This window comes from Pristiophorus japonicus, chromosome 14 (genome assembly GCF_044704955.1).
Source record: "Pristiophorus japonicus isolate sPriJap1 chromosome 14, sPriJap1.hap1, whole genome shotgun sequence".
Lineage (NCBI taxonomy): Eukaryota > Metazoa > Chordata > Chondrichthyes > Pristiophoridae > Pristiophorus > Pristiophorus japonicus.
In genome coordinates, this window is record NC_091990.1 from 29,767,987 (window position 1) to 29,780,596 (window position 12,610).

General features: G+C 41.2%; 1 protein-coding gene across 1 annotated transcript in view; it reads left to right on the top strand.

Annotated features, from left to right (window-relative positions):
• Positions 1 to 12,610, top strand: part of fndc5a (fibronectin type III domain containing 5a) — a 100,691-nt gene that overhangs the window by 40,020 nt on the left and 48,061 nt on the right. The window contains exon 2 of the mRNA XM_070898705.1: positions 6,885 to 7,000. Coding sequence (XP_070754806.1) covers positions 6,885 to 7,000 — 116 coding nt within the window. The remainder of the gene's footprint in view (positions 1 to 6,884; positions 7,001 to 12,610) is intronic.

Consider the following 12,610-nt stretch of genomic DNA (forward strand, 5'->3'; position numbering starts at 1 on the left):
TGGACCTTTGGCCGGGATAGCAGTGAGTTGAGTCGGTTGTGTAGAAGAATTAGAAAAGGGTGTTTTTTGAAGGATGCCTCCTGTTGATGCGCTAATTTTGGCTGCTGTTTGCAACAAGAAGGCTTCTTATTGGAGTATTGCACTTTTGGAGTATCTTTGGAAATTTTTAGCCACTTGGAACTTCGATGGAAAAGGCGAGTGGTGAAGATTTCTGTTTAATTTGCCTGCCTGCAGTTCTCTCAATGAAGGAGGAGCATTAAATGTAAGTTTTCTTTGAGCTGAATTATTTTCAAAGTGCATTAAGTTGATAGAAAATAGCCAGGGAGGCCCTTCGGCTGGGGATAGGAGCGGGCCAGCGCCGATTTCTTTAAGTGTGGGTAAGGCTTTTTCCAACGGTGTTGCATGTGTTTGTGTGTGGTTTCAATAAAAAACGTTATTGGGGAAAATGGCCTTGTGGCCAGAAAGCTTTTCAACGTACACCAGCGCCAGAATGTATGGCGCTAAACATTCTGGCACTGGTAGTTGGCGCCAATGCCCCAACACTGGGGAAACTTTTAACTGACATTCAACGCCAGAAAAATCATTGGGCGCCGAAAAATTGACGCCCGTGCTGGGCAAAATACAGGCCTAAATCTTATCAAAAACCTTGCTTAGGACTCATGCTCCATTGAAAGCAGCTCTCTAAACATTTTCAATGGGAATTCCCATGTTAAAATATCAGCACTTGCCAGTAACTATTACCTGCCATTAGGTCGGTGCTCTAATAGGAATATCAATTTTAAATGACAATACTGACTCGTCACTCTTCTGACACTAGGTAACTATCTAATGGGAATTCCAGTCTGCATTGAAAACAATGAGCTGTCACACATGAGAATTCTTCAATAGTTCGAGGTTCTGGCATAGTCTGAATAGAGGTGGAGAATACATCAAACTCCACAGGTTTTCGTGGCTCATATGGTAACACCACATTCCAAAAGACACACCTTGAGATTACACTCAGTTTACCAAAGAAAGAAAGACTTGGATTTATATAGCGCCTTTCACGACCACTGGACATCTCAAAGCGCTTTACAGCCAATGAAATACTTTTTGGAGTGTAGTCACTGTTGTAATGTGGAAAATGCAGCAGCCAATTTACGCACAAGCAAGCTCCCAAAAACAGCAATGTGATAATTTAGCCTGTACAGAATAGTCAAGCATTGTGATTTTCTGCTTTCTGATTGACAAGGCATGTAGAGGACATCCCACATGCTCTCCAGTAAGCAGTTTACCACGATTGGAGTTAATTGCTGGAGCTGGCTATACTAATGGTGCAGTGAAGGGAATAAGAGATAGAGGCTTAAATTCATAAGCAAAATAATCTGTTTATAGAAATTGTTTTACTACTGAAACTGAGTGCTATATAATAGTATGCTGTTGTTGTTAGAACCGGAACACCATTGCCATGAAATGATAGGACACAAGGCTAATGTCCTGTGTAGCTGAGTTCTATTCAGAACCACATTGCTTTTTGCAGGTGTCAAGTGGAGGCTGAAGCCTCCTCCACAGAGATAAATAATAGAGGAATTTATCCCAAGACTACTCTTATGAGAATTGCATTTCACTTTCACTGTTATGTATTTTTTTAAAGAAAGTGTTGAATTTGGACAGATCCGTTTGTGACTGACATAGCAGAGCAATGTAATCTGACACATGCGCCATTGCTCAGATTCTAGGGATAACATGAGAGAAGGTACTACACCAAATGTATTTCACCAGTTTAGGGCCGCTTTATAATCAGCATCATCAGAGCCTCAAGTAACCACTAAGCGATAAAGTAAAGGCCACAGATGCCTGAAACAAATTTAAAGGGAATAACATTGCAGGAGGACATGAATAAACTTTCAGAATGGGCATATAATTGGAAGATGAAGTTCACAGATAAATGTGAATACGGGGGTCACTTATTACTTGGAGGGTGCGAGTCTAGAGGAACAATGGGATCACAGAGTACAAATACAAAAATCACTAAAAGTTAAGACACAGGTTAACAAGGTCATTAAAAAAGCAAACCAAGCACTCGGGTTTATTTCTAAAGCTATAGAATTGAAAAGTAGGGAAGTTATGCTAAACCTGTATCGAACCTTGGTTAGACCACACTGCTTACAGTTCTGGTCACCATATTATAAAAAGCATATAGAGGCATTGGAGATGGTGCAGAGATGATTTACAAGGATGATACCAGGAATGTGAGGGTATACCTATCAGGAAAGGATGAATAGACTGGGTCTCTTGAAAAAAGAAGGCTCGGGGTGACCTAATAGAGGTCTTTAAAATTATGAAAGGTTTTGATAGAGTGGATACAGAGAGAATGGTTCCACTTGTGGGGACGAGCATAACTAGAGGTTAGAGGTAACAAAATTCTTGGCAGATCCATTTGAATTTCCTTAATCTGCTATTTTAAGAAAGGCACTACCTTATTTTATGCCTTTGTTAAAATATCAAAGAATATCACACAAATGTGTTAATATGTCTGTTACTAATATCACATGGTTCTATTTCAACCTGAGGATCTTTCAACCGAGGTCTTTTTTCTCTTGAAAAGAGAAGGCTGAGGAGTGACCCAATAGAGGTCTTAAAAATTATGAAAGGTTTTTCTAGAGTGGATACAGAGAGAATGTTTCCACTTGTGGGGAAGAGCATAACTAGAGGCCATCAATGTAAGATAGTCACCAAGAAATCCAATAGGGAATTCAGAAGAAAGTTATTTACCCAAAGAGTGGTGAGAATGTGGAGTGGTTGAAGTGAATAGTATAGTTGCATTTAGGGGGAGGCTAGACAAGTATATGAGGGAGAAGGGAATAGAGAGTTATGCTGATAGATTTAGATGAGGAAAGACGAGAGGAGGCTCGAGTGGAGTATATACGCCGGCATGGAATGGTTGGGCCGAATGGCCTATTTCTGTGCCGAACATCCGCTGTAATCCGATGTAAAACAATTGTTGGAGGATGGAATCATTGCTGTTAGGACCTGATACCGATCAAGTTGCTAAGATAGGTAAGAAGTGCATAGCTGGTCTATTACTCATGTGCATTTTGGACTATTTCGATGCCGATAGTGGTTTCTTTTGGTATAGATAATTAAAAAGAATAAAAATACTGTACTAATTTAAAATGAGCTGAAGTTAAAAAGATCAGGTGAAATTGAGTTGGTTTTGATTCATATTTTCAATGATTCCAGAGTAATCCATCACTGAGATACTTCAAAGTGATTCCCCAGAACCATTAGGGAATGAATTAATTAGTCGTTGAGATGCAGCTCTCATCGAGACCTCGAGAATGAAGTACAAAGTAACAGTGAAATACGTGGTCTTAATTTGAAATTAATATACATGAAATGTTTCCACATGCCGTAAAAGTAATCCAACATTACTTCAGGGCTAATTCTGATGCAGCTAAATTGTAATTTAATCCACACTGTTGTAAGAACACAACTTTCAATGCAGTAGTGAAGCTCGTAGGCTTCAGCAGCTAATTAAATCCTAGTCTTAAACCAATTAATGATGTTAATGCACTGCAAATTAAACCCGTGACAATTTTCAGTGGGCCAAGTTTTGCATTAGAAATAACGGTGAGGCTAACAGCGCTCACTGTTATTGAAGTGTAAATCGGACAGCAACTTCCGGCATCCGTACACGCGCAGTTATACGCAGAAATCAGGAAGATGCTGCGCGAGAATAGTATCTCTAATTTACAGTAAGTTCCAGTGCAAAATCCCATAGAAAGTCTGTGAGCAAGTCATCATCATCATAGGCAGTCGCTTGAGCAAATGTAATGAATGACTGGCACCGTTTGTTCGCTACTGAGAGCAAAATCCAGCTTAATATGATATTACTGCTGCCAGGAGACAAGTGCAAAATGGCAGGTTAAAATGACAGTAAAAAAAAACACCTTAGAGAAACAGAGGTGAAACTTCTCTTGAAAGAAATATTGAACAAATTATAAACAATTTAAATCTTTAGGTTAATAATATATTCTTTTTCATTTTATTAGTACTCAGTAATCTGTGGTCCAACCTCAAAAGTTTTGTTCTGGTGATTTATATTGCCACTGGCATGAAAAAATAGAATTAAAAAAATATATTATTGGAAGCACGATGTGTATGTACATATTTTTGTGGAAATGAGAAGTGTCACTTTTCACCAAGTCCAAAACCAGTCAGGGAATGTGATTTTGCCTTGAGTTCTGAGATTTACTTTGCTGATGAAAATTCTTCAGAATCCTCATTTAGCTCGAAAGCTGATCATAAAGAAAGACTTAAATTTATATAGCGCCTTTCACAACCACCGGACATCTCAATACGCTTTACAGCCAATTAAATACTTTTGGAGTGTAATCACTGTTGCAATGTGGGAAATTTGACAGCCAATTTGCACACAGCAAGCTCCCACAAACAGCAATGTGATAATGACCAGATATCTGTTTTTGTTGTGTTGATTGAGGGATAAATATTGGCCAGAACACCAGGGATAACTCCCCTGCTCTTCTTCGAAATACTGCCATGGGATCTTTTACATCCATCTGAGAGAGCAGACGGGGCCTCGGTTTAATGTCTCATCCAAAAGATGGCACCTCCGACAGTGCAGCACTCCCTCAGCACTATACTGATGTGTCAGCCTAGATTTTACGTGCTCAAGTCCCTGGAGTGGGACTTGAACCCACAACCTTCTGACTCAAAAGCGAGAGTGCCATTAGAAGCAAGCTCAAAAATGGTCTTTTATTTTATTTAAAAACGTAGTTGTTTCTGGACTGCCTGTTAACAACAGGACAGGCAAACATAATGCAAACCATGTATTTATGTTGGTGCTACCCATGCTGGTTACTACCATGGATATACCAATAGAAACCCCACATACATCCAGGTTTCAGAGAAGTGAAATTTTATTCGTTCCGGTGTTTTTTTCTGCCATAAGTCATGTGTTTTTTTGGTGTTTTGCGTAAGTAATATTTTATGAAAGATTTATACAAGAGTTGAAAATTGTGCATGATTTACCAACGCAAGGATGAATGAGGCTTATGATTGTGCTGTTTAGTTACAGCTCTGTTCTATCTATGGGCTCAAATTTGGCCCACCCATTTTTTCGGCACACTCACCAGAGATGCATTGACTTCGTAGGCTGAAAACGGTGCCAAAAAGATCTCCCTGGATTCTGGCCAGGCTTGGCGTAGTGTGACTAGTGGATTGGGGGGGCGGAGCTAGGACCCTGCATGTGAAAGAGTGCCGGCGGGGGGGGGGGGGGGGGCAGAGCTAGTGCCCTGCATGTGAAAGAGTGCCGGCGGGGAGGGCAGAGCTAGGGCCTTGTGTGTGAAGGAGTGCCGGCAGCGCTGTGCATGCACATTGGAGCGTTCGCACATGCGCAACAGCGAATAACATTGGCAATCGGCTAGTTCCCTGTGCTCTCCCACCCGGTTATCCCGCCCGCACATATCCCCGGCTGAGTGGCCTTCCGCACTGGCCGGCCGGCCCGTTGTCCATAGATTCATGCAGCCAGCCAGCCTGTCTCTTCTGCGAGCCCAGCCCAGCCTGCCTGTGTCTTCTGCGAGCCTGTGGCCAGTTCCCTGTGCTTTCCCACCCGCACCTATCCCCGGCCGAGTGACCTCTTGCTGACTTCCAGGGCCAAGTTAGGAAGATTGGACTTAAGTTTTATTTTTTATTTCTTCTTGATGGTTTTTATGCTTCTTGAATGTTGTTGTGCTTTGTTTAGTGCTTTGCAAGGTCCTCTCCGCTTCCCTTCCCGCCCACCTCTGGCTACCTGCGCTGATTTCTGAACTCTCCGCAAGGATTTTCAGTGCGGCCACAAGTGGCTACATACGCTGGCCTAAGTTGGAGCAATTATTAGCTGTCCAAAGTGGCTTAAATGGCCAAAACGGACATAAGTGGCTGGTAACACCCCCTTTTGAAAAAAACTAAACTAAACTAAAAAAAATCCTAACTAACTCACTTACACTGACAGAAATTGAATGTGCAAAATGGGGATTATTAAGATACTCCAGAAAAATCAAGTTGCTCCAAAAAAAAACGGAACAATTCCTGGGCAATTTTGGGCCCTATGTGTCAAAGGTTCAGTAAAGATTCACTCAGAGCAAAACAGCACCAAATTCATCAGATGGGATTGGTGTTATGTCTTTTTCACAGAAATATGAATCCATGAAATATATTTCCATCCATTTATTAATTGGTGAATCACCTCTCGCTAGAGATTTAAAAACATCTATATATTCTTCAAAACAAAAAGTATATTCTGAGTTAAAATACTAGAGTCAGATGAAAGTTATCTAAAACTTTTCTGTCTCACTTATGAAAATATCGATTCATTTTAGACAAGGACCTATTTTGTGAATTGCTGGTCAGATGGTAATCTATAGGCAGTCATATTACTGACAGGGAGAAACGTAAATATATACAGTATCATGTTATGCATTGATCCCTTGATAAATGAGATGTACTTAGGAAGACTAACTCGAACAAAAATTGCTTTCAAATATGACATCGACTTGGCAATTTTACTTTGAGTATGACAATGTGACAAATGGAAACGTCACACTAACACATCAGAGGTATTCTTCTAAGACTCAGATTAAGTTACACTCCCTACAGTGTAAGGGGAGTGTGAGATGTGTTTGCCTTGCTCTGTAACTGACTTAGAAATATTTAATGTCATCCCTCATTTTGGTAAAAATATAAAGCAAACAGAAGCAATGTAATTTAGAGGCAGGCTGTGGAAATTCAAAAAAAAGAGACTATTTTGGTGAACAGTGAGTGGAAAACCATTCTTTTTAAAAGAGTTCAAGAGCGGCAAATGATGAGATTGGTTTTAATTTGGTTCTTTTCTCCAATTATAGACATACCAGCAGCTCCCGTCAATGTCACCGTTCGCCACCTACAGGCCAACTCGGCAGTGGTATCATGGGAGGTTCCTGATGGAGATGCTGTTATTGGCTATGCTATATCACAGCAGGTATTATTGGATTTGCTTGATCGGTACTTTTGGATTCTAATTCCTCCCCCTCTTGTGTTGCACTTGTTCCTCAACATCTTTGTCATGCTGCGAGAAAAAAAAACATATGAAAGTACCTCAAAATAGTTTTTTTGTTTGGAATAAAATCCAGTAAAGGTGCACCATGGTAAGCTGAAACCTCTGAATGGTGCATGTGCTGCAGCATAACCCACTGACATAGATAGCATTTTCTTAACATTTTGTAAGCAAATAAAATTGCAGCCTGAGTAAAAATTACAAGTATAATATCGTTGAGGATTGATATCAATATAGATGGCACTGACTGTGTAAAGCATCTAGTGCATTCAAAATTGCTGTTCCAGCCATTGCCTCAATACGGTTGCTATGGCTTTTTATGTATTGTAACAGGGAGCAAAACTTCAAAGTAGCTCAATAATTCCACGTTATTGAATATTAGTCAAGCTGGTAGATTTTAAAAATTGACCATTTTTACTCTATCTAGATCTGCATCATGACAATAAATGTCTGCTGCAGTCTCAACATGGAATAAACATTGTGAAATTTGGCAGTTTTACCAGGTGGAGAGAGCAAATCAGACATTTGCCAGCACAGCACTGAATCATTTACATAACACAATGGAAAATGGTTCTGAAATGTGTCCACTTTTTGCTTTGCTGCAATTGCGATCTACCTCTGAAGTATAGCCAGATACAACAGTTGGACCTCTTCCTTGGCTGACTAAAAATATTCCTGAGCTACCAAATTTGATGGCAATAAATTTCTTCCCCCTGCATCACTAGGATCCAATGGTAGATTGTATAAAGTCTTTAGACAGGAGCGATCTACTTAGCTGAAAGCAACTAGTTTTCAATTACTGCCGTGTCATTAAGATCAGGATGGATATTCTTCTTCTCCCCAAAAGTACCTCAAAGTTCAAGTTTCTGTTAATCAACTTATTGTCCCCAAGCTCAAGGGCGGAGAACTTCACAACTAATGATGGGCAGAACTCAGAGTACCCCTGAGGGTCTGCTAGACTTGAGAATGGTCTCACTTTCAATATTATCAGCCAGGAAGAAAGTGATGAATGAGAGACCTGCTGCATGGGCAAGCCTGAATGACCTTTAACTGGAATGATTAATGTTAAAAAAACTGCTTAAATAGATTTGTTCAGGGCTTATGAACAAAGGTTCTGATCTTCCTGTGAAATATAACAAAAATTTGCCAGAATATTATCGGCTCTCTCTTAGAATCCTACACTTTGACATAGACCTGCTTTAATGTCAATATTAGTTTCCATTTTAAGGTCGTCATTGATTTAGAAATATTCTGCATGATTGCAGAGTGTATGAAACACCAATAACACAAGGTACTTCAGCTGTAAATCTTGCAAATGACAGATAAATATGGGCTTATATAGCACTGAGGCAAGCTCCACTGTACACAAGACTGACAATGTGTAAATTAGAATGCATTACAAATAGTGTGGTAAAATTAGACCATTCAGAGGTGTTGGTTTTCAATTCCAGCCTTGACTAATATCCTATTCCATTATCCACTCTGGATGAATTTTACCAGTGCATGAACAGGTCGTGAGATGGTGAAGTATTATTATTAAGGGATAGAGAAAATCAAGATCCACCTTGCTGCACGCAGTGTATCTCAAGTTGGATGATGAAGTGACAATAACAGTAGCCATGGAGTAGTCGACACCCCACATTATCCGGCTCACCTATTCGAAAGAGGATGACATGGAGACAGAAAGAGCAATGAAATATAATTGTTTTAAAGTTGCAGAAACTTAAAGAATTGAGATGTAAAATGACGGCCTGCTGGGAGGGCAGTGCACCCTGATAACATTTTAATAAATGCAGTCCATGGTGTGACACACTCAACATACCACATTCTCTCTGAATCATTCGCAGTCCCTGAAATAATCGCAACATCTCTGTGATAGTGCATTCATCACACACGGGATGGCTGTTGGAGGTACATCTAATTTCTGCAGAGAATTGGAAATGTAATTTTTGCTCTTAGGACATGCCAGATACGATGAAACGATTCACAAATAGGATTTTTATGAGCCTTTCCAAGAGAACGCCTTCAACTTTTTGATTCTTATTTCTTCCACACATATTCTTGGCAGGCCTCTCCACAAATTTCCATCAATCTCTGCCGTGATCCTGCCCAATTTAAGGTGGGATTGAGTAAGAAAAGCCAGACTCTAGGACCCGTTAGCATTTAGCACAATAAACTTTTCTTCAGTCCAGTCCCTCATCTGATTCCATCATTTTCAATTTGCTTTTAACAGATCAGAAAATAACTCAGTCCACCTTCAGACACTACTTTATTGAAATATTTGCCAGTCAGATCCTTTGTGTTTTGATGGGAGGCATGGCACATACTGCTGCCCTGAGAAACAGCAGGAGTAGGCAAGTTGATTCCAGTCACTCTAATTCCACTGGGCCCTGGATCTGTGGCCCCCTCAGAGCAGTTGCTCTCAGGACAGCGGTCAGAACCTGAAAGCCCTGAGAGGCAGTGGCATGCATCGCGGTCCTGTGGTCTGGAAGCCGCAAAGCAGGCTGCTCTCTCTTCTCTCCTTTATTGCCAGCAGGGCTTCAGTTTGTGCTTTTGAGGAGGCCGAGGCACCAACTAGTGTTTGGCTGCTTCTTAGGTGGGAGCCTGTAGCAGATTCCACTGAAGCTGCCAAATGCTCCATTGCTTCATGCAATGAAGACAAGAAAAGATATACTTGCCATAGAGAGAGTGCAGTGAAGGTTCACCAGATTGATTCCTGGGATGGCAGGACTGTCGTATGAGAAGAGCTTGGGTCGACTAGGCCTGTATTCACTAGAGTTCAGGGGATCTCATTGAAACGTATAAAATTCTGACTGGGTTGGATAGACTGGATGCAGGGAGGATGTTTCCCCTGGCTGGGAAGTCTAGAACAAGAGGTCATAGTCTCAGGATACGGGGTAGGAAATTTAGGACAGAGATGGGGAAAATTTTTTTCACTCAGAGGGTGGTGAACCTGTGGAATTCTCTACCACAGAAGGCTGTAGAGGCCAAGTCACTGAATATATTTAAGAGGGAGATAGATAGATTTCTAGAAACAAAAGACATTAAGGGATATGGGGAAAAAGCGGGAATATGGTGTTGAGATAGAGGATCAGCCATGATCACATTGAATGGTGGTGCAGGCTCGAAGAGCCAAATGGCCTACTACTGCTCCTATTTGCTATGTCTCTTCCCCGATGTTGCAAAATGGGAGCAATACTGTCAAGAGTTACACTTATCATTTGCCATACATCCTTGGAGACTGCACGTAGGTACGATGTTCCTCAAACATCCTTCTTTTCAGGTGAGGAACCATGAGTTTCTTTATGGAGTGCTGGTTAAGCAACTCTATGTAGAAGTCCTTATGGGTGGTACTTGTGCATTCGGGGGCCTGTATACGTAATAGGGCCCTGATTTGCATAAGTCAATGAGACTTACTGCCATCTCAGCCAGAAGAGTTTTCAAGATATTAAGTGGAACTGATAGGCTAGATAGAGAGAAACAATTTCTGCTGGTTGGGGAGTCTAGGACTGGGGGACAAAGCCTAAAAATTGGAGCCAGGCCTTTCAGGAGTGAAGTTAGGAAACACTTCGATATGCAAAGAGTGGTAGAAGTTTGGAACTCTCTTCTGCAAACGACAGTTGATGCTGGCTCAATTGTGACAGCTGCAAAGAGGGCGACTGGATTTGACATCACCTAAATCCAGGACGCTGATTTGGAGCATGGGAATGTACAGCTGGAGTGGAGAGGTCGGGGCAAGAGAGCAGCGAGAGATTGTAGAGGAATGTGATCGGGGCCCAGAAGAGGCGAGGGCCCAAGGGCAGCATGGACCAGCCCACACTACGATGTGTGTGCACGCCAGGTCCATGCAGCAGAGCAGGTCTCCAGTCCTCTTGGTTAATCCTTGTCACTGGATAAAGGCCTAGCTCTGTCAGGCCCGTGTGGTGGCTGGTGTGCAGCGGCCACCCCACGTTAAAAAGATCCACGCACAGGCATCTTCCACCCTTCAAGATGCAGTTCGGGACCTGGAATATTAGATTCTTCATTGAAACACCTGTGAACTCATCCCTTTTTGGTGTGGCAGCAAGTCATCCTCATTTCAAGGGACTGTCTGTGATGACGATGTTAATTTTAAATCTGAGCTTGATAGATTTCTTTTAACCGAATGTATTAAGAGATATGGGGCAAAGGCGATGTATATGGAGTTAGTTCATGGATCAGCCATGATCTCATTGAATGGTGGAACGGGCTCAAGGGGCTAAATGGCCTACTCCTGTTCCTATGTTCCATGACACAGCAGCACAAGCTCTTGCACAGGGGACAGCACTATATGAATATGCATGAAGACCACTGACATGCAAATCAGAGCTTCTGGCAGGCTTGAATGAATTTAAAAACATACCACTATTTATCAGAAGCTACCAAGATGAAAAAAAATCCTGCTTTCATTACCTGTGGAATTCAAAATCCTTCTGTGGGGCTTCCATTCCACCTTCCTCTTTAACATTGCTGCTGCCTTTAATGCCCAGGCATCATTTGGACTTCCGCTTCCTTGATCCAATAAAGCCCCCATGTTAACCATGCATGCCTGAACAATGCAAAATATGCCCAGCAGGATGTTTGAGCACTGAGAGTATCCTCATGGTGGAGATCGCCAGAGCTCTCCAAACAAATTACCTCCCAGAGACAAAGTCGACCTTCGAGATTGCTAGGACATCATGGAGACACTCACCAATAACATGGCACATCCCTCCAAATGCAATCTCTACACTTACAAAGAGGCACATCTCTGTCTTCTCAGATTCCATTTTGTGTGTGGATCCACGAAGCACTGTGGTATGATGATGTCATTAATACATATCACTGGCAACAAGCTGCAATATTAATTCACTTTAATAAATTACATTGGGGGGAAACCTAAGTGATTAAATATGAATGTGATGATAATTAAAAGCCCAAATCTATAGCAGTTCCTCCAACTGTTCATTCTGGAGTTTATTTTATTTATCCACCATAACACAGGCATTATGCAATCAGGAAACAGATGTGAGCAAATAAATCTCAGTCAATTGTTATATTCTTAGCCCCCTGGAGAGTGGTGATAACAATTATATTCCATGAAATTGAAATTAAATGCAATTCAAAGTTAATGGAAATCGAATATTTAAACTGATACGTTCTATGTATTGACATTTTAGAATATTCATGACTATCTGTCACACTGTAATCGCAGGTGTCTTGTGTTCCCCGTGTTCAATGCTGAAAGGTTTTGCACAGGAACAACATAAACAGCCTCAAATCTTTTAAACAAATCTTGAATATTTAACAGGGCAGAGAGAAAAGCCACAACTGCATGCAACAAAGAAAGCTGTGACAACAGCTAGGTCCATTCTCTGAGCTAAAATAAATAATGTGCTAGCATCTTTCATTTTCAGAATAAATTCTCCTCTTGGAAAATTTCCAGTTTAGCATACTGCTGTACACAGCGATCCAGATGATGCATAATTGCAGTGTAACCTTACATGCACAGCAACTCCTCTGGCTATGTAAAACATG